General features: G+C 45.6%; 1 protein-coding gene across 17 annotated transcripts; it reads right to left on the reverse strand.

The window, feature by feature from the left end:
• Positions 1-989: 989 nt before the first annotated feature.
• On the reverse strand, positions 990-18,243 carry CIPC (CLOCK interacting pacemaker). Of its 17 annotated transcripts, none has more exons than XM_019920513.3 (6): positions 17,679-18,232; positions 7,885-8,054; positions 7,662-7,799; positions 6,959-7,058; positions 5,741-6,103; positions 990-4,544 (listed from the first exon to the last, which is right to left on the reverse strand). In XM_019920513.3, exons 5-6 carry the CDS (start codon positions 5,810-5,812, stop codon positions 3,651-3,653), a joined length of 966 nt encoding a protein of 321 aa, XP_019776072.1. In that variant the 5' UTR covers positions 5,813-6,103; positions 6,959-7,058; positions 7,662-7,799; positions 7,885-8,054; positions 17,679-18,232; the 3' UTR covers positions 990-3,650. The 17 variants fall into 17 exon arrangements, with proteins under 17 accessions (XP_019776072.1, XP_019776060.1, XP_019775980.1 ...); XM_019920501.3 differs by having other exon boundaries at positions 6,959-7,147; XM_019920421.3 differs by lacking the exons at positions 5,741-6,103; positions 6,959-7,058; positions 7,662-7,799 and adding exons at positions 12,169-12,356; positions 16,037-16,106; positions 16,597-16,727 and having other exon boundaries at positions 17,679-18,209.
• Positions 18,244-23,113: the final 4,870 nt, after the last annotated feature.

Here is a 23,113-nt window from a genome sequence, read left to right on the forward strand (position 1 = left end):
CAGTTAATGAGTGACAGATGTGACAGGTGCATGGAGGTCTTTTGACCCCACTGCACCAGGCTACAATCTGCAATTATGTCATAAAAGACGTGGATTAAACAGACATGTTTGCAACGGGCAGGTATTTCCACATACAGGCATCATGTCCAAGGGCCAGGGACAACAGTAACAGGGCTCGCCTAAGCCTTGCAGTATACACTCAGTGGCTCTCGTGCCTCTAGATTCCATCTCTATGGGAGGGTGCTTTTCTATTTCAGGAGGGGCCTCTTCTAGCCATCTTTACCCATTTTTGTTTGTTTTAGTGATCTTACAGCCATCTTTTTAAACGTTACTTAGAAAATTGTATAGGACAGAAATAATGTTTTAAGAATTAGACTATGGCAACCCTACAGGCCTTTAAATGATGATAAGCTTTTTATTTTCCCAGTCACTTAAAAACCCCAGGAGGGGTGTCCTGACTGGCCTCGGGGAGCAGGGAAGACTACACACCTCCCTGCTGAGACCCTGCAGGTGAACCCTGATGAGGAGGAGCAGAGCCTTAGGAATCACCTCGGAGAAGCAGGAAGGAAAAGGCTTGGAGATGCACTTGCTAAGGACCGCCCTGTGGTAAAAGAACTTCACTTGATATGGCTTTAGTTTATCCCAGGAGACGACTGTAGTGCTTCTGCCACTTAAAAATTCTGTTTGTGAAAGTGTCGTTATCAGATGGAGGAAATCACTGGATAGTATTCTCCTCTCTCTCCTCCCAACCTACCCAGTATAAACCTCCATGACTCCAGGGAAAGCTGCACTATCCATTTGCCTTAAGTGCCTGCATCTCCCTTAAGTTCACACCGGTGAGAGTCTGAACAATGAATTTCCACAAGTTCAGTAACTAATCCCAGTGTCCCCAAATGACACGAGTACGTATGTATGAAACCTAAATCAATCAAACATTTACTCTTGATTTCACTTAGCATTTTAAGCAGTTATAAAGCCCAAAGGCCAAATAGTTTTCAAGTAAGTGACTTTTATTTTTCTCTGACATTTCACAGTCAATTTCTACAAAACTTCATACTTCCTCAAAGGAATTCACATTTGGTAAATAAATCTCTACCCTAAAGAATTCATAGCTGGAAAAACACTTCAATATATGCACAAGAGTTACTTTTCTGCTGAAGGAATCATAGTAAAGTCAGACAATACCACAATCGATAAAAAGCAATGAGTGTATTAAATTACAAATGTCACCAAACTCCATTCCCATAACCAATTCAATCAGCAGCTTTTTCTAGATGTCTTTCAATACTGCCAACACAATCTGCCGAAACTTCTCTTAAGGGTTGGTTTGAGCTAAGAATGGCTTTTAGAAAACAGCAGCTTTGCCACAGAACTTCATACCAGATCAAATCACGCATCACTAAACCACTACTACTTACAGCCTCGTGAAACCCACGGAGATCCTTCCAGTCAACTCCGAGGTTCCTCCATTTGCCGATCTGGTTTCTGGCTCCACATGTCTGCTAGCCTCAGTGGATCTCTCCTTCCACGACCAGCTTCTCTAAGTGGCTTCATCTGCTTACTGCTCCACTAGGTAAAGAACACCCATGCTAAGAGCCCAGAGAGACTTCCACACTGAGTTACAACATCAGAGAAGAGCCGCGGGGTGGTGCTGCTTTTCCCTGTCACTCAGCAGTGAGGATCAATGACGGCTTTCATCGTCTTGTACCTGACAGGAGGGAATGCAAACCTTAATCTAGGAAGAAGAGTCCAAGACGCATAAAGCTCCACAGAGGGTTTTTTCTGAAGGAATAAATTTGGTTCTCAGCAAGTGTGTTCAGATTTTTGACTCAGTAAGACTCATGACTGGTGCCCAGGCTGCTCTGAAGGCACCTGTTTCTAGAGCTTTGCTGCCAAACATACTCTGCCAGAAAGGAAGCTTCCTAGCACGGCGTGCAGAGCAGAGTTCCTGCAGCACCACACAGATTCAGGGGAGGCAAAGGGTGTGGGCCAAGAGAAAAACAGTAAAAGGAGCAGAGTCTGCTTAAAGACACATTTGCTCTGATTTCTGAAATCTTTCAGAAAGCGAATGGCAGGTAATAATTCTGCATTTACCAGGAGAGTCTGAAGATTTTACGGAGTTGTTTACTTCTAAATTGGTCGTATCTAAATTGTGCATGTTTGAGAACAAAATGCAGGCAATCTGAAGCCTTGTAATTTTAAAACTATGTTCAGAGTTACAACTACCCAGCAAGCATGAGCCTTAGCTTCTGGCCTTGGTAGAACTTCAAGAACATTTTCCTTGCAGAAAAGATGAAGTTGGTCATACAGAATTTCTTACTAAAGTAATTGGTACAAAGATTTTCAAGAGGATGAAATTTTTAAATGGGAGGATAAAAAGCTGGCAACTTTACGACTCAGAAATCTAGTTTACAATGAGGCTGAAAGGGTGTGTATCATCTGCAAGTTCTCATAACACTCTCCACTTCTAGATGGACTTCACATAACCCACTATACCTTTGGCTTTGCAGCCAAATCCAATGCACAGAAGAAACACAGAAGACTGCTCCACGTCACCGTGACGTAAGACAAAGGAAAACTCTGGACGTGGAAAGAAAATGGATAACGTTTTCCAATTTTTTGTGGACTTAATGTCATAACATTATGATGATTTTAATTCAAAGTTTATCAAGCTTAATAATCATTTCTTTCCTCTTTTGTAAAAACAAAGGGGGGAAAAAAGATGGTAGCAGAGGGCTAACTTGTATTACACAATCGGGAACCATGAAGCTCTCTTTTAGGATTTTCACATGTAAGAAAATCTTCTTTTGCATTGTTTCAAAAGAAGAGAGAGAAAGAAAAAAGCATAAATTATCAGAATCTTCCAGCTCTCAACCAAGAGATGCTAGCCATTTCTCCTTTCTTCAGACTCTGAGTCAAAAAAGCAGTTCATCAACTGTAGCTCCAGATGGTCCTAAATCCATTCCATACTTTACAAATCTGAAATATTTCACCTACCAGTTTAACAGAAATCTGGCTTATGATGAAAGTGTACGAGTTAACGGTACCACCCCTTCCCCTTGACTTTCGAGTTTAAAGAAACAAAGCTTTAAGTGATTAAGTGCTTGCATCCGAGGACCAATGTGTGCCCAGAGCATTTTAGGTTTCTCCCAAATGGCACAATGCCTCGTAAAATGGAAACACCCTCCTCTTATATTTTCCTCTGTGACTAAGACCTTCAAGGGAAGATCTACAGAGGGCTCCTTATGTCACCTACTCCCTGGCTTGACAGGTGTCACTCTGTATGCTTGTCTGCGTCACTGCATCCCTGATCACGGTTAGTGAGTGGGATGGTGGGACGTGACAGCTAGAGGGGCTCCACACAAGCATCTTTCCCGCTTTGCACCGTGATCCATCGAAGTGCCCGCAGGCTAAGGAAGAGGGACTCGAGGACAATCTGAGGTCCTCAGTGGAACGGAGACAAAGGTAAACTGTGCACAGACCACAGGTTAAGACAGCAGCCAGGTATTGGCATGTGGCTTCGTAAGTGAACCGCTGAACAGTTTAAGTTTAAAAGGAAAGCTCTTACATAAGCTTTGGGAAACAGGAGTAGATAACGGTAAAAGAGTTAAAAAGAACCACTCAAGTAACAGGAAAATATGCCTTCTATGTTATATGTCTGGCTGATCGGAGAACGCTTCTAGGTCACTGCCAGGATGACCTGACCCTGATGTTAAAGACGCCTGCAGCTTGGCCCAAGCCTGAGGAGCCCTGCTCTTGGCGGCCTCGATAAATAGCCGGGTCTGCTCCTTTAGCTGGTCTAGTTCCACCTGAGTTGCCTGGTTCTGACGAATCAGCTCCTTGGTTTTCAAAGTGATCTCCAGCAAACCAGATTTGTGTAGGACTACTAGGGTATTCTGAAAGCGCCTGTGCTTGCTCTGCCGCTGCTCTGAAAAGCTATCTGGGCTGCGGGAGAGGTGCTCTGCAGCCCACAGAGGGGAGCTGTAACTAGCTGACAGTGGGGACAGCGGGGAGTTGCTCTCCATCCCGTGCAGGGTACTGTCTGACGCACAGACAGGGCTGGCGGGGGAAGCAAAGGTCAGGCTGGGCGCTTTAGCCACATGGCTGCTGGACACTGGCTGAAGCGTCTGTGGACTTCCACCTGCCACCAGGCAGGGCACACCCTGAAGAGCTGAGTCCTCGGCAAGCTTGGTGCTGGGGGGCGCTGGAGTCGGGGGCCCGGGTGGGCCAGCACCAGTCTTGGTCGGCTCACTAGAAGACAGGCTTGGCCCCAGTCTCTCAGTACAGATCTTCTTCTGCATTCCACCTTCTCCTCTTTCTTCTGGGCTGAGGGAGAGGCCCCTTTTGCCTGGGTGTGGGGCTATTTTGGTGTAAGAATTGAGAATGGGCAAGTAGTTCCTGGAGTCCGACTTTTTCTCACCAGCGTGACATGGGCTGACAGGAGACGGTACAGGTGGATGAAGGAATAAGAGCTGGGGCTGTGCTGAGATCACTTCAAAGGAGGGCTGCACAGACCACGACTGGAGCTGGGATGAGCTGCTGCCCTGAAGGAAAAAGCAAAGGCAAAGAGCAGCACACTACGTGTTACCTGCAGCTGTCCAAGAGGCAAAGCAAATACTCAGATATAAGTACAGAGCCTCCCTCACACACGGGGTAGCCCTTCTTAGCATGACTGGAGATGTGGCTTAAAAATTCATTTGGGGCTGGCATCATATTTTTTTTTTTTAAGGGAAAACTGGAGGAAATAGCTATCTTTATTCAAGTGCTATCACTTGAGAAAAAGAAACTGTAGGAAGGTCGTGAAGTAGTGACACAGTTAAGGTCACAAGTAAGGCAATAAAAGTATGGATAGGGGACTTCCCTGGTGGTCCAGTGGCTGAGACTCCACGCTTCCACTGCAGGGGACGCGTGTTCGATCCCTGGTGGGGGAACTAAGATCCCGCATGCCATGCAGTGCAACAAAAAAAATTTTTTTAATAAATAAAAATTAAAAAAATTTTTAATTAAAAAAAAATTTTTTTTAAATAAAGGACGGATAGTACAATTTGCCGGCATAAGTTAAAATGTGCTAATCTCAATACTATAAATGTGACTTCACACCAGTCTATCTTCATTTAGTTACATCTGGAACCTCTTTTACCTGAAAACAACTTTTGATTAAAAAGCTACATATCGTCAGGAGTCCATGGGCCCCTGTATTTAAGGCAATAACGCCCAGCTACCACAAAGCTCTGCAAGGCAGGAACAGCCACTGTGTACGGGTGCTCACCACAGGCTAGCACTGGGTGTCATGTGTCACCTGCCTTGTCTCACGGAATCGCCATAATGATCCCATGAGGTAGTTATCATTTCCTTTCACAAACAGGAAACTGAGGCTTAGGAAGTTGAAATAAGTTGCTTTCAGTCCCCAAGCTACTAAGTGGTGAAGATAGGATTCCATCCTCTGACTCTAAAACCCATCCAAACCGTTCTGCTACATTGCTTTTGCTCTATTACTGCTGAATTATACATTTTAATTTTTAATTAAAGTACTGATTCAGATAGTAATCTAATAAAGAAGGGCATGGCTACTTTTCTCATGTATTTGTTCATTTAAAAGATGGACTCAGACTCTTTATTACAAGGACTTTCCATGAACTTGTCTCTAATATTTAAAAGCCAGTCCAATTCCAACCCAGGCCCAGAGATATGAGTGTAGATGAGGCTACAGGCAGAGAGAGAACCTGACAGAGGCTCTTACCCTTAGTGCAGTCATGTGATTTATCTGAGGAAAGCGATGGACTCTGCTCCCACACCGGCACCTGATTTGCATACATTTCAGCTTCTTGGATACCTGCTTAGGAACTCCTGGCCAAGTTCAACTACAGTTCATCTCCTGTGCAAAGGCTGGGATGACCTGGAGAGTCCATTCTGGAGCCCTCTTGGTGTTCAAATACACTCTGGATGTCCATAAGCAAGCAACGCTGGGCCTAGCAACCACACTCCCCCGTCAGAGGAGATACAAAAATCAGGGGTCTTTCAAAGAAGAGATCAGCCTCGTCCAGGTCAGTCAAGAGCAGAACTTCAGGCTGTCCCCCTGCTCACTCATGCCATAAGGGTTGACCTACAAGGCAAATGGATCCAGAAAATACCTAACTCGTTGCTTTCCCAAGCTGATTTCACTGGATTATTCTTCCTAATGCTATTGTTATGTCCACTTAGATACTTGGCTTATTTGTTCTAATTTAGATTTTACAAGGTACCATTCTCACTGAGATCACCTGAGGGAATACCAGACAAGACTTTAGACTTGGATAGGATCTCAGAATCATAGGGTCTTGGATAGGATCTCTAGAATCAATCCTAGCTTCATGTTAAAGATGAAGAAAATGAAGTTCACGGTGATTAAGTAATTGTGTGTAAGATCACGCAGTCTGGTGACAGAACTGGAATCAGAGCCTCAAAAGAAATATCCTAAAACCAAGCAGCAATAATTAAGACATTATGCAATAAGCAGAGATTTTAAGAAGTGTATAATGCTTTTAAATTTGGAATGTGCTGGATTCTAGCATATGTGAAAAAACAAAACTCCTAGCCTGCTCCATCAGGTCAGTCTGCCCCCAAGCCTCCTGTCTCCTGGTCAAGTCCAGCAGCCTTCCCAGTGGGTCTCTGTCCTGAAGGAGATGGCTCTGCTGGACCCGCCCACTCACCCTGCAACAGCCCTCTGGAGCTGCCGGCCTCGCCCACAACAATCAACAAAGATGCCTAAGAAAGAGTGACCAGGGGGCCAGAGAGGAAGGCAGGGAGGAAAGAGCAGGAGACAGGAAGCCCTGAGTAGCACCGGTGGGGCCTGGACAATCTCATTTGGGCTCCGTTTCATGTCTTTATTCTCTCGCCTCATTTCGGCGAGGAGAGCTGTGCTTCCAGCTGAGATGTGATCTGCCAAGCAAATATCTGCAAATTCTTTTTCCAAACTCACCAGGTTGCCTTGTTGAAAATCAGTTTGTGTTGTTCAGCAATAACTAGGTAATAGTTAAGACATTAAGGTCTCCTGTCAGGCTAGAGCCACGTTCTTCTACCTAAGGTGGGAAGGTCAACAACATACAGCCAGATTTCAACCTTCACTAGCCTTGAGCAGCCGCATCCACAGACCCATGCGAGGACGGATCTATTTTAGAGCAAAGTAGGGTAAGGTTACACGTTCTTCAAGTTCGTATGATTGAGTTGTTTGTTCCAAACACTGGGGCTTAGCTTAGATTTTTATCTAAATCTTCTTTTCTTTCGTATCTAGACAATAATCACATAATTTGCATAGTTATATAAGAAAGCCTGAAACAGGGTTATTTTTCAATTCCTCAACAATGCTGGGTGGAGTCTGCTGGTATAGCCATACCTAAACCAAAGAGCTCCTTTCTCACTAATGACATAGCTTTGGCTGATTACTAAGAAAGTGCTCAGAATGTAACATGAGAAACAGGGAAATTGCCTCTACTTCTCAAAAAAATATTTCTAAAAGTCCCAGTCAAATTAAAAAGAGATGCTCTTGTTTCTACCTTAAATTCTGTCATATCTTAGCACGCACTACAGAAGTCAGGACATTTCTGCTTGGTTCCGTTTAACATGACTAAAGTATTCCAGATCGCTTTGGACAAACTAGGGATACAGAAATAAAATAGTCTTACTATCTGGAAAATGAGAACCCATGTGATGACTCTCGTATTCCTTTTTCAAACACCGTCAGTAGTTGAAAGGACACATCCTCTTCCCAGCACAGAAGCGCGTGTTGGTGTGGTGCTGGTGGTCTGCTCCTCGCATCTCTCCTTGACAGAGAGGGAGAAGCTCTGTGCACAGGAAGCTCAGAAACCCTGGCGTGCAAAGAAGTTATGAGAGCTCAGTCCTCCTCACCTGTTTGACCAGCACGTTCTTCATGACAACCATGGGGGCCAGCGTTGGGAAGGCACCGCTCGCAGGCTTGGCGCTCGGCCTTGGCCTGTCTTCTCGGCTCCAGCCTAAGGCGCTCAGCATGTCCTCAGACTCCATCTGCTCTGCCGAGCTCAGGCATTCAGAGCTCCCATCTGGTGGGCGGAAAAATGGTCAGTTCACTCAGGCTCTTAACCAGTCCTCCTAGGGAGCCCTGGACCCCACGAAACGGAATGGAACATTTGTGGCATGTGTTTTTGTGAATTTTTCTGAGGAGGAGGTATCTAACTTTCACTGGATTCTCAAGGGGAGCCGTAATTATCCCTCCCATCCCAAAAGATTGAGAATCACTGCCCTAGGACAGCTGACTGCCCTTCCAACTCTATTACAGACAAAAGCCTGCATCCATTTGGGTTCATGAGAAAGTAACCATCACCCGTCTACAGGAGAAGTGGGTAAGGCCTTCGAAGTTAGCTCATTACTTTTAAGAATCTGTGGCTGAAAGGGAAGAGGAGTGTGCGTGTGACTTGGGGCAAGGTTAATAAGACCTTTAGAGGCCCTGAGCACTACATGATGTAACAGTAACAACAAAAACAAAACCAACCTATAAAACCTCAAGACTTACCTCCACTCTGAAATTAAAATAGCTTCCTCCTAAGTTTTCTAATTGTAAAATTCTGGATAAGTTCATCAAGATGAGGTTTACAATGTGTCTTTCTTTGTTTTCCTCCTCCACGCAGTTAAGCACCTCCTTTGTTAGTGTCCTAAATGCACGCTGAGTGTGCCCACTGGGGGTTCTGCACAATGGGTGACGGAAAGATACTCTCTGCCATGAAGAAAAGAAGGCTGCTCTATGTGAAATCCATACAGAAAGGGCTTAATTAGCTCCCTGCTGGAGTAAACCAAGAGACTGCAGTAACCCTGCCAGCGAGGAGTCTGGGAATACCCGAAATGCTCATCAAGAATCTCAGAGTCGTCTGGATGAGGCAGGACTGGAATGTGACTGTAATTTAGAGGAGAGCAACTGTCAACACTTGCATTTAATCAGATTCTCCAAAGATGCTTTTTAGAAATTACTGGTGTTGGGGTCTTCCCCTCACTCTACTGAACTGATTTATCTGGTGTCCAGGCACGTGTTATTTTCACAAAGCACTACAAGTAATCCAAATGTGCACGTCTAGTTAAGAACTATGAGGCCAGAAACAAAGGACTTCAGAAGAAAAGTGCGCACCTTGCACGTGTACCTTGGTTTCTAAATGTCATTCTGCACAAAAAGGAAACCAGGGCTCCTTGGAGAAATGGCCGGTATCTTTGGCAGGGAAGGTGCAAGATGAGCCTGGACATCTTACTGTCCCAGAAAGCAAGGAAGAGCTCCAACACAAATGGGGACATGTCAAAGACACAGGCGCCACCTAGAAGGGACTCCCACTGACCAAACGTGGGGCAATTTGAGTGTCAAAAATAATAATGATAATGGACTGACAAACAAAATCACAAAAAAATTCCGTGAATCCACAGTGATGCTCTAAAAAGGGGGCAGAGGAGAGAAGTACTTCTTTAGAGAAGATGACTGTCAGCTAATAAAATATACAAGGAATGATAGAATTAGATCACCATTTTCAGACCACAAATGTAATTGGTTCAGGCAAGGATCATCAACGGATGCTAAAATCACTAGTCAAGAGTCTGCTGGGGAACAGGACAGTCACACAATCTCAAAGTATCATCCCATAAATTGCTCACTAATTACAAAGAGAAAAGAGTACTTTTGCAATAAAGAAATCTGGTATACATCTACTCCTTTAATCAGAGTGTCACCGAGAATAAGACACACTTAGGAGTCACCTTATGTGTTGCAATGAGAAGGATAGAACATCAAAAATTTAGTTTTCTATTAAAAAAATGTTTAGCCTATTTCTGATAATGGGGCAGCTACCAGAGAAATCCAGTGTGAAACATTCTACAAAACAACAGGCCTAACTCCTTTAAAGATGACGATGTCCCGAAAAAAAGAACGGGAAGACGAAGGAGCTGGTCTAGACTAAATAAGATTTAAAAGACAGGGACAGAGCTTCTCTGGTGGCACAGTGGTTAAAATTCCACCTGCCAAGGCAGGGGACACTGGTTCAAGCCCTGGTCCGGGAAGATCCCACATGCCGCGGAGCAACTAAGCCTGTGCACCACAACTACTGAGCCTGTGCTCTAGAGCCTGCGAGCCACAACTACTGAGCCCACGTGCCACAACTACTGAAGCCCATGCGTCTAGAGCCTGTGCTCCGCAACAAGAGAAGCCACCGCAGTGAGAAGCCCATGCACCACAACGAAGAGTAGCCCCAGCTCGTCGCAACTAAAGAAAGCCCGTTCAGCAAAGACCCAACGCAGCCAAAAATTAAATAAATAAATAAATCTTAAAATTAAAAAAAAAAAAGACAGGGACAATTAAATGAAATGCACAGCCTTCAACTGGGTTCTGGACCCAAAACAAACAAATATACAAAAAGATTAACAATTATAAAGGCCACTATTGGGACAATGGGAAAAATCTCAATATGGACTGCAGCTAATTAATCATTGCAAATTACATCACATTCCAAGGTAACTGGAACAATAACTCAGGCACTGAGGAAACCACTGGCACCTGGCCCAGATGTGGCTGAAGGTACTCACTAGGGCCACTTTCTGGAGCACAGCGAATCTGAGTATTTTTGATACTGCCTTATGTGAACAGCACAATACTTCTTAAGGCACTTCTGCATAGAGAATAGGAAACTTTCAGAAAAACTATCCAGACTTCGGGACATGCTACAGAACAGCTGGTCTGATAGAACTGAAGTTATTGGAAGAAGTACCAAAATGGCCACAGTATTGAGAGTAACAGGGGGTGGGAGTATGGTTAATGTTTGTTTTCTTCTTTGCATGTACCTAAATTTCTAAGCTTCTACCATGAGCATATATTACCTTCATGATATGAAAAACAGACAAAAAACAAACACGATATTAAAAGAAAGAAAGAAAAAAGACACTAGGCCTGCAAAGTTTCCCAAACCTGTCTGATCACAGGAATCACCAGAGACACTTGTAAAAATATAAAACTCACATTCCGGGTCCTCCCCCAGACCCTCAATATCACAGTCTCCAGAAGAGGAGTCTGGCGATCAGTACTTTTAACAAGTGCCTCAGACGAGCCTCACGATGAGGCAAGCTTAGGAAACAATGCTAAAAGACTGAGAAGAAAAACCCAAAGGGCTATAAACCTGCCCTCCCTTCCCTGAACTGTGCTTATTCTAATCCCTAGGACGGTGCTCTGTTCCTCTGAGAAACAGTCTATTTATAATTTGGCTTCCCATGCAGCATACCTACAGGGAGAAAATACACCAATCTAAGGATGATTGAGTTCTAGTTTTCCTAACAGCTGCATTTCTCACTATAAATTAATAAATCAACACAGTGGATTGGTAAGTCTCTGTGGGCTGGATAATATAAATCTTTCTCCAGGACAGGGCTCCACTCTCAGGATGCTAACCCAGCCAGAATCCCCTGGCATCACCCCTCTGCCTCCCCTGGGCCAAAATGTTTACACTAGAGCCATATTTAAGCCACTACTCTCAGACCTGGAAATAAAAAAGCCTCGGCACAAAATGAAAAGATTTACTGGGTGTGCAACTAGTCCTTTCAGATAAAGTTTAAGACAAACCAATAAGGAAAACTGTCTTGCTTTCTTGTCTCTAACAGATACCCAAGTTTGGAATAGGGCCAGGAGGCTCATAGTCCAAAGACAAAAGGCACAAATACCGGCAGGGATGGGTTATGGGGGGAAATGTTTTTAAACACAGCAAACACTTTCTCAGCAAAAAAGTTATCTTAACAAATTATATACTACTTTTGTTTAATTTGTTATATGTGGGGACAACATGCCAGTATTTTTCCCTGCAATGTAACTATTCCTATGAAAAAGGAGGTAAGACAATAGAATTATGAGTATTTAACTATATTTTTCCAGTAGCCACTTGCCACAGTTGGAAATATAAGATTTAAAGTTGAGAGTCTAAGTGGAAAAAAGATGTCATATCGTTCCTTCAGAACTAACCCCACTGTGACTGGGATGAGTACCCCGCCATATGGCAACAGAATCACCATTTGAAGAGATCAGAAAACTATTTCTCCTGTGGGTGAAATCTTCCCATCCTCATCACACAAATGAGTGTTTACGGAGGACGTTTTTCAGGCAAATCATTCATTCCAATGTAGAAATGATGAGGTATTTTTAACCTGAAAATCCAGAGTCCTTATCTGACTCAGCAGCTGCCACGCCGAGTTGACGAGACACTTTTTTCATCTCTGGGCCTTTGCTCAGTTTGGCTGAGAGCCTTCTAGAGCCCTCTCTGGATGGGTTCTTCCTCTCCATGTTTTACTGGGCTGGAAGTGCATTCGTCAGTACTCTTTTCATCTGGACTGCCCTGTGAAAAACAATTACAGAAGAAGTCATTGCCTGAAGAGCTGAGACAGGTGAGGCAAACGGTGAGTAAACTAAGGGCAAAGAACACCAGCGGCGCCCACTTGCTCTGTGTGCACTTTCTCAGCGGTCTCAGCTGACAAAGGCTACAAGTTTACTCAACAGTAGAATGGTTTCCACCCAAAAGGAGGTTCACTGTCCTCTCGCTGCCCTCTAATTCCATTACAAATGCAAAGCATACAAACCACATTCTCAGTGGAAGCTTTGTAGACTGCTAACAAAGGCACATTTGATTAGGCTTTCTGGAATGCTCCCTGAGGGAGGAAAGCAGAGGGGATGCCCACCTCGGACCAGGCTTGCCTCCCAGGATACATCTGCAGGCCCGGGACTTTCTGCCACCTCCCAGAGTGTAGTTTCTCAAATTAACTTTCCACTTCTTTGGATGAGGTAGTGAACAGAGTAAAAACAACTCCTTATATATGCATGCTACATTTTGGCTTAAAAAGCACTTCTATGCACACATAAGACCATATGTAATAGTGTTTTGATTCCAGAAACGCCCATAACATTATTACTGCTAAGGTTCTTTCCTTGAGCCTCACCATGTCCTCCTCAGTTGCTATCCCACTTTACAGAGGAGGAAGCTGAGGCTCAGATAAGTTACATTCAGTCATTTAAAAATATATATTGGACTTCCCTGCTGGTGCAGTCGTTAAGAATCCGCCTGCCAATGCAGGGGACACAGATTCAAGCCCTGGTCCAGGAAGATCCCACATGACACACAGCGACTAAGCCCGTGCGCCACAACTACTGAGCCTGCGCTCTAGAGCCCGTCAGCCACAACTACTGAGCCCGTGCACCACAACTACTGAGCCCATGCACCACAACTACTGAAGCCCGCACGCCTAGAGCCCAAGCGCCTAGAGCCCGTGCTCTGCAACAAGAGAAGCCACGACAGTGAGAAGCCCGCGCACTGCGACGAAGAATAGCCCCCACTCGCCACAACTAGAGAAAGCCCGCATGCAGCAACGAAGACCCAACACAGCCAAAAATAAATAAATAAATAAATAAAAATATTTATCAAGTGCCTGCTATGAACCAGGCATCGTGCTAGGAATGGGGGTATAGAGTGAATCAAACAGACCTGGTCGCCCACTTCCTGGAAAGAAGCCTAGATTTGATCCAGTGATACACAGCTAGTCCAAAGCAGATCCAAAACTAGGCTAACAGTGCAAAGTATGAGAGCAATGAGCCCTTCAAGATATTTTAACAAGGCCCTCTGAATCGCCAAGGGATGCCAGCTGTAAGGATACTGCAGGGATAAAGAGAACAGGGGACCAACAGGGAAAACAATAATAATAATGGAACTGCAAAGTGCTATAGTCTGAATGTTTGTGTCCCCTCAAAATTCATATATGAAATCCTGCCTCCCAAAGATGACGGTATTAGGAGGTGGGGCTTAAGCCATGAGGGCTTCGCCTCATGGGATTAGAGCTTTACAAGAGGCTCCAGAGAGGTCCCTAGCGCCTTCCACCACAGTCAGTGAGAAGTCTGTGACCTGGAAGAGGGCTTTCCCCGGACCATGCTGGCACCCTGAGCTTGGACTTTCAACCTCTAGAACTGTGAGAAATAAATTTCTGTGGTTTATAAGCTACCCAGTCTGCGGTATTTTGTTATGACAGCCCAAATGGACTAAGATAGTAGGTTTAAGCAACACCCAGTGGCGTTTTTATTCACAATCCATTCTCGACTCCATCCATGTGTCCTTCTGAGTAGAGGGAAACATGGCCCCCTGCCAAACAGCACTGTATCTGAAATACCCTGAAAATGCCGAGTGTGAGCACTTCTGCTAACACAGGATCTAGCGAAGAGCATTAACTACTCCAGAAGCAGAGGAGGGATGCAACATAAAATTAAATAGAAGACGAGGAGGTTTACAGGCAGCCCTGAGAAACCCTCTTGCTCATACTTTTGCATACGGTAGAAGTGGACTAAAGGGAACGCACACTGATCAGAATTTTAAACTCAATTCCAAGTAAAAATTATTTTGTACCATATCTAACTCATTTAAAGGGACTGGCTTCCCCATTCAGTCCATGCCAACCAAGCACTCTTTGACAGACCACGTTTAGTACTACGTGCATGAAAGATAAACAATGGCACTGTCACATCTTGCATGACACTATGCAAAAGCACATGTCTCTACTGGACGGCTATGAAGTTTGACAGCATGGAAAATCCAGTTTAAAAAGCAGAATAAAATGTAAAACTATCTCTAATTAAATCAGGATCCTTTTGTATGAAACCCAACAAACGTACATAGTTTCATTTTCCTGAAATAATACTGTCTGAAAGTGAATGGAGGGCTTTTTCAAAAATGGAAGCAGACGTCGGTGATGGATGGGCAATTAGACTTGAATTCAGTCTGAACCTACTATTGACTTAGATGAGGAAGATAGCTCATGTTAGCTGCAACTAATTAAGACCCTGACAAAGTTTCACAATATCTTATGAAATGGATTATTTCACAGGCATTTTAGATAAAGCACTTCAACTTCTACAATCCTTGTGACAAGACAACGAACAAGGTCTTGCTACTGTTATTAAAGTGTAGTCAACGGAGCTACAGAAAATACACAGGAATTTATCTGGCTCATCTGAGAGTAGGACAATATTGGTTGTGGAATCAAAATGCTGAAACGGTGACGTTAAAAGGAGAACAGATGCTAAAATTTTAGATCCTGGGGAACTGGTGGCAATTGGAAATAAAGAATGCATAATCTACTTTAGAATAGTAAACTGACTACTTTGGACGTGGAAGCCTCTGTCCTAAGTAAAGTTCTCTTCAAGCAGCAGATAGTCTTAGTGTCCCAGGGAAGTTCAAGTGGGAAAGAGAATGAAGGGCTACATGCCATCTTGACCTATTCTCCCTGAGAGAGGCACTTCCCTCCTGGGAGTGACGCTGAGGACGTCAATTAGCCAGTGAACAACAGACCCATTCATACACAGCACCAGACGAGGCCCTCGATAAGAGAGAGGCAGAGTGATGGCATTTACTACTGGTGCTCTCAAACCCAGGGCCACACCAATGGCGAAGTTTGAAAACCTCAAGATTTTCTTTTGCCTCTTCAGTATTATTTTACAATAAAGTTAGATGCTCATAAGCTGACCAGGGGTTGAAAATGGGTTACCAAGCTCATGCCCACTGTGCCATCTCTGCTTCCTGGCACAAACTGGAAACCACTACGACTGCCTACAAACATCTCAGATCCTCAGAAGCCTAACTCTGCATTAGGAGGACTCCAAGTTAAGCTTGGATTGACCCTAAATGGGCCTCTGACGAGTGCACATGTAACACACTGTCCAAAAGGTTCCCACAGAGAATATACACTAAAACTCACAGTGGAAAGTGAATCAATGAATCTAGAGGTTTACGTAAATAGGTATAAGATAAAATTCTAACAAGTGCTCCACAGCACTTGTTTCTTCTATTCATGCACTTCTTACATTAGAGTCTAATTATCTGTTCGTCTCTTCAACCTCAAGGGTTGTCTTTTCATCTTTGCAACCTCAGCGCCCAACAATTAATGTGTGAGGTACTCACAGAATAATAAATTGCAACAACTCTTCTGTCGTGCTGAGTCTTGCTGACAGCCCTAGCAGCTTTAGCTGTCACCAAAATACCTGAACAGCTTGAAGGTCAAGAGTCTGCATTTCCAAACACCACGGTCACCTCACGTCCAGGTCTGGTCTCCTGCAGGAAACAGGTATCTCATCCACCCCTTATTCTAAGCTGAAACCTCAGGGGTAAATCCAGCAACCAAATTAGAGGTTGGTCTAATCCACAAACAATCTCTATGGAGATGTAGGCCTATGATAAAAAGGAGACCCAAGGTGTACAAGGGAAGGATCTGAAATGCTGCTCACAGATCTCTCCTTTTATAGATACTTGGCAACTTTCCTGAGAGCTCAAGTTCTTTTTAAAATGTGTCATGTGTTTAACAGGCATGCATGAACAGAGGTGTGAGGCGAAAGCCCAAGCAGAGGCTTAAATACAGTAAAGCGACAAGGCCATAGAAAATCAAGACCTTACCAGCCAGAAAGCCATGAGTAATTGCTGGAATTATAAATACATTACTAGGTTTTCTCTGAAGTCATTTTCTCTTGGTCTGCATATTCAGAGATGCCATTCTGGGGGAATGTCTGTGGATTTTTTAACAAAGGAGGAAAAAAAGCCCGTCTACCTAAATCTCTAATATTCATCTTCCCCTTCACATCCATTTCCATGCTCCAGCTTGGCTGCAAATCCACGTCAAAGATCCTGAACATACAATGTCCTCTGTTTGGAACCTGGTATGGCTCATTCCACTCTCCTCTTTCAAAGAGAAGATAAGATTAGAGAACTTCCTCAAATCCCCTGCTTGGAGAAGGGTTCACAGTTAACAGTGCCCACCCACCCCCCATTCGCACCAGCCCACGATGCATCTGTGCCAGACAGCAGGAGCGCCCTCCAGGCATCCACCAGCCTGCCAGCTCAGCAGGGCAGAACTGGGCAGACCCTAGGACTGTGCTGTGACTGGCATACCACCAGCCTCCCAGGGCAAACGCCCAGGCAACGCTTACTGCCAGGACTTGGGCAATAACAGGGAGCCTGGCTGCGGCCTGTGCCCTGGGCCTGGATCAGAGCTCCTCTGAACCCGCCCACACTAACCACTAACTCCTTACTTGGCAATGCCCACCTTCTCTCCCACCTCCCCACCCCCTGGCACCACGCCTGGCAAGCTGGTCACCCAAGGGAAAGAACCAGCCAAGTGGGTGACAGCAAGTCTCAGAAAAAGACAGCACACCTGTGCCCCGGGCCCAGAACAGAGCACTACCCCTCATCCCCAAACGGGAGGCCCAGGACCCTCACAGGGTTACCAGCTCCCGCGCTCACTCACCTGCCCATTCCCTGCCCCTCTGCTCACAGCACGGCGGGCCTCCAAGCGCTCCCCCGCCGGGATGCCCAGCCGGCTGTTGCCCCCAGGGCTAGACCAGGGCTCACCCGCCCTAACAGTCTTACCCCAATTGCTCCCCACACACAGCCCCCTCCTCACCCGCGATCTCCTCTGCCACGCAGTCCTGACCCTCGCAGCAAAACCGACCAACTAAATGGGGGAGGAACGCAACACCCCCTGCTCCCATCATCTGGCCCTCTGTCCCCAGAAAGTCCCGGCTCTGCCTCTTGACTACCTTGCTTCCCTTCTTCTCTCCCCTACTCCCACTTCCTTTTCCCACGCTCCTCGCCCAAACCCTCCCCCTTCACCCTCAGCCCTCCTTTTCTCACCTAGGACCGAGGTCGCCGCTCCGCGACCGGACGACCCGCGAGTAGAGTGGCGCATGCGCGAGCCCGGCTGCGCGGCTCCATGACAACCCCGTTGTCGTCGGGTCTCAAGCTATCCCCCAGTCCTCCCGCCCATTTCTCCTCCCCCCCAGCCTCCGCGACGGCTTTCGCCAGCCACGTGACACGGCTCGGACGACCCGGCACCACAGAGACTGCTCGCTGTTCTCCTAGAAGGGCCCTTGGCGGCGCCCGCTGTTTCGTCTCCGCCGGAAGATGACGTCGGCACGCCTATCAGGGAGGCGCGGGCGTCCTTAGGAGGTCGGCGCGCTCTCCGCGGAAGGTGGGCGTCTCTATGGTTGGTTCTCCAGACTCAGCCGCCATTTTGTACGGGGATCTTGAGCAACAAGCTGCTGGGGGGCGTGGTTCAGAGGCAAGGTCAGGAGAAGCAGGGGTGGCCCGGCTTCTAGTGGACAAGGCAGGAGGAGTGATTCTCCCGGGGGCGTGGGTGGAAGTCGGTTGGGGGAAACAGCGTTCTCGGTTTGTACAGAGGCACGCCGTTAGGGTTGGGGACCGGGACAGGCCATGCTGACTTGCAGGCGAGCCCGTGCGGAGGCGGCCGGCGTGGGAGGCGAGGCTGGCAGCCTCGCCTTGTCTCGGCCCGAAAGAGGCTTGCCCGGACCGCCCAGCGCGCTGCTCACTGTGTTGCCACACCTGTCGCAGCGGCTGGTTTGCGTCCCCTACCATCCCTCCAGACGATGCTTCACGAGGCAGGGACGCAATTAGTATTTCTTGTGGGATGATTGCATGTCATATTATGTATGACTCATTTTGTCCTGTGCAACTGACCGAGGTGTTGAGTTTCACATGGATCCTGTTTCTCACGCCAGTTCTTGAAGTGTCATAACGAACCCACTAAAGAAAAAAAGGGGTTGGGATCATTTAAAGTTCTGATGCGTTGAATCAGTGAAGGTTACTTCTTAGGTTAGAAAAATTCCTTCACAGGTGGAAAAGAGGACACGGTGAATGTAAAGATTGCTCACCGGTAGAGGCAAGTTCTAGAGCTGACGTGTCCAGTAGGTTAGCCAAGAGTCACTAGGAGGTACTGAAACTGATTAAAATTAAATAATTAAACTAATTAAAATTAAATAAGACGAAAACTGTCCACATTTCAAGTCCTCAATAACCACACGTAGCTAATGGCTACTTTATTGGTACAGCACATTGCCAGCATCACAGAGAATTACATTGGATCTAGATGGTGGGGCAGGGGAAACTCTCCCTATGTTGGTAATCCAAGCCTTGCTAAGTGCTGCTAGGTCATAAGTAATCACATTAGTCCTCCAGACACAGATAATGCTAATGCATTACCAGGCGTGAATGTATTTATTAGCATTAAGCTCTACCAACAAATAATGATTGAATGCCTGCAGCGCGTAAGGCTTTTGTTTAGGGGATGGAGAGAGTGAAAACTATAGTTAACAATTATCTAGTAATTAAGAGTCAGGCAGCTTTACATGCATTCTCTTATGATGCCTGTACAAATTAACGAGGTCGCTGTTATGAACGTCTCCATTTTATAGATGAGGGCACTGAAGTTTATGTCCGTGATGACAAAACTACTAAGCCCTGGATCTTTTTGAGGCAGAATAAAACAGTTTTTGCCCTCAAATACCTTAGAATCCGGTATGGGAAAAAGACATGTTCTAATAAATAGTATGAGAGAGAATGTGATAAATGTCAGACGATTGTGAACAAAATCGAGTTAATAAAATCAAGGGAGTGAAAAATAACCTTCTGCTTGTTTTCTGTTTGTTGTTGAAAGAGGAAGAGACCAGGAAGTAAAACTGTAAGAAGGACAGGTAAAGGTAGGATATCCAGTAATGGAAGCGGGTGAGCGCAGAATGCATGCCAGCCAAAGGAGAATAACTGAAATAAACAAAGGCGCGAGGATTACTTTAATCCTCCAAAAGTGCAAATAAGTCAAACTTCCCTGATTTTAGCTATCTTATGACCAGACAGCCATGCTGTATCAATAACTTGAACTTCAAAGACAAATGCGGTAGTGGGACCAAATGAATCAGACTAAGTTACTGATAGGTGTAATTTTTTTTTTTTTTTTTTTTTTTTTGTGGCCTCTCCCTTTGCGGAGCACAGGCTCTGGATGCGCAGGCCCAGCGGCCATGGCTCATGGGCCCAGCCGCTCCGCGGCATGTGGGATCTTCCCGGACCGGGGCACGAACCCGTGTCCCCTGTATCGGCAGGCGGACTCTCAACCACTGCGCCACCAGGGAAGCCCTGATAGGTGTAATTTTAATTGAGCCACTGTACGGTCCTATGTAGTTAGATACATAGAATCAGCGATTCATGAAAATGGGTAATGAATCTTTTTATAGAGCCAAACGAATGTAAACATTTTTCTTTCTTTGCTAATTCACCAGAGTTTGTAAATCAGCATCTCTGTTGATAGTTTCCTATCAGAGTGATGCAAGTTCTTTCAATCTTTGTTGTCACACTCTTGTTTACGTGGCTAAGGTTTCCGTGGCGGAGAGTGGTTTTCCAAGCACCATTGCTTCTTGCTGTAGAACCCTTTCCTGTTTGAGTCCTCACTGCCAGTTGTGGTTCAAGACTCATTTTGCCACCACTGCTGCCAGCAGGGGGAGACCTGCTCCTTTAAATGCTACACTTAGGGAACTGCAAGTAGGCTTCTTTTCCTTTCTGCCCTCACGGAGTGTCACAGACTGGAGGTCAGAAACTGCACCTCTGCCCAGCCTACTTCATTAAGTTCTTCGCGGCCCTGTCCATGTGACGATTTGAGCTTTCAGTCCTGCATGGGATGCCACAAAGAGTTAACCCTGTGCTGTTTTATTTGAAGATATTTTCAAGTATCCAATCTACTATATCATTTACAATGTTTATAAATAATTCTTTACAACTTATTTTAACATTTAAAGTTGAATTTAAAATTGGTTATTTTTAAATTATTTTAAAGTAATTAAAATAGTATAATAACAGTGAAAGTATGCAAAAGATCTAGTTTCAAATCCCAGCTCCTATTGATATCATTTTATAAAAGATGGGGCATTTCAACATCTTCTCTCAGACATAGGAAGGATGATAGGCCATAATCTCACAATTCAAAAATTGAATAATTTCTGCTTTATGAAAAACTCATTGCTATTCTTATTTTTCCAATTTTGCCGAGGATCAGTGAAAACGTCACTACAAGGACTGGCATCAGTTCTTGGAGTGACACCTGAGAACCATCTTTTTTTTCTGAGTTTGGCCATCTGTAACATAGTTATCCTCTAGTCTGAATCTGGCATCCAACATTACTGCTGACCACTTCACAGATTTTTAAGATGATTTGATGGGATGGTAGGTGTGTGTATGCCCCAGAGTTCCAGCAAGAGGAAAGGGGTTCCAGCCTGTGCGTGGGGAGAGGGACCTACAGGTCCCAGGCTGGCAGAGGCAGAGGTGGGTGAGAGCAGGATGCATGTTCCTTGTTTCCTTAGCAGCCAAGTGACTGGGCACCCACCAGCCAGGTTAGTTCTTAGCTCCTATTTTTAGAGTTATCTAGAAGAGCAGAGACAATAGAAAGGCATTTGGATTACAGTCAGGGTGTTGATATATAGGCACAAGTTTGATCGGGGACAATGAAAACCCCTCCCTAATAGCTCTCCATCTTGCCCAAACCCGAAATTCCTTTACGATAATTGCTCGACATGCAAATACTCCAGAACCCAAGACAAATTCTCTCATAACAACTGACACAGAGTGCTATTTCCAGACACTGTCCTAAGTGATTTGCCCGGATTTACTTATTTAATCCTCCCACAGTCCCGTGACATGGTTGTGGTATCATTATCCTCGTTTTACAGAGGAGGAAACTAAGGTAAAGAGGCCGTGTCACTTGCCAAGGTGACTGGTGCTAAGTGGTAGAGCCAGGAATTGAATTCCAGAGTCCTTGCTTTTGGCCGCTCTGCTGGGCTGCGTGTTCAGTGGAAATGGTGCTACCACACCCTTTCCTGCTGCGCTGAGCGGGAGACCAGTGGGGAGCGGAGCTGGAAGGCACTGGGTACAAGCACTTGTGTGGGAAAGGTCACCAGGAATGGAGACCGGGCACTGGAAAGGCAAAGTGCAGAAAACACCTCCGTCTGATCCTCTCTCTTTCACTCTGCACGTGGTAGAGATATTTTGTTGTGTGTGACAGGGTATATGCTGATTTCAACCCACATATCTTTCCAAAGCACTCAGCAGCTGCCCTTTACTTGTTAGATCCCCTATCTAGAATCTTTTTAGTGGAAAGATTTTTCAAGTGTCATCTCCCCCCACTGAATGTGAAGTCTTTGATTTAAACTCACAACTTTTTTCTCTAGATGACTCAGAAAGCTGTTCAGTTGTCCCTTTCTGTAGAACCATTTGATTTTTGACAGAGGTTCTCCTTGGCCTCGTATCTTGCCCAATGGGCTTCTGTCCCATGTGTAAACAGCTTTCGGATCACAGCGGACTTCCCCACCGGGGGCTCGCCCAAAGGCAAGAAATACAGGCCACCACAGCAGAAAGCCAGACGGAGCTGAGGCTTTTCAGTGGAACCTGACGCTCTCTTACCGGGTCCAGGCTCACTCTGCTCGCCGAACGACAGGCCAGTGAATCGGAGACGAGGCGCTGAGGCAAGGAATATGACTTTATTCGGAAAGCCGGCAGACCGAGAAGATGGCGGACTAGTGTCTCTGAAAAAGCACCTTACGTGGGTCTGGATGCCAGTTTCTTTTATAGAATCAGAGAGGGAAAGGTGGCGAAGAATTAAAGTAAAAAGGCAGAATAGAGAGCGAGAGGTGGTGAGGAAGTAAAGTAAAAGGGCCGTCAGTCTTGCAAAATATCTCCTGGAATGACCAGCCTCGGTGAGGGCATGTGTTAGTTTCTTTTTTCTTGCAGCCATTCACAGGTGGGCAGGGTTCCCTGAGGCAGGCCATTATGTATGATTATAATAACAAAAGGAACGAAAAGCAAAGGTTAAAGTCAAAGAAACACATCGAACATTGAGTCTGATTTAGCTCTTCCCTGTTACAACTCCGGTAATACAAAGCTGGCTACAGAGCCCAAAATCAGGGGCAGCCTCCACACGGACATTCATTATCCCCGAATTGAACACTTTCCGCCTCTTGTGCCGTAATCCAGACTGGTTTGCATTATAATTTCTTGGGTACCCATCTGTCTCCCCCACTAGAGTCTAAGCTCCTTCAGGGCAGGGATTATATTGAATTTTTTTTTTTTTTTTTTTTTTTTTTTTTGTGGTATGCGGGCCTCTCACTGTTGTGGCCTCTCCCGTTGCGGAGCACAGGCTCCGGACGCGCAGGCCCAGCGGCCATGGCTCACGGGCGCAGCCGCTCCGTGTTATGTGGGATCTTCCCGGACCGGGGCACGAACCCACGTCCCCT

Source organism: Tursiops truncatus, chromosome 2, assembly GCF_011762595.2.
Source record: "Tursiops truncatus isolate mTurTru1 chromosome 2, mTurTru1.mat.Y, whole genome shotgun sequence".
Taxonomy (NCBI): Eukaryota; Metazoa; Chordata; class Mammalia; order Artiodactyla; family Delphinidae; genus Tursiops; species Tursiops truncatus.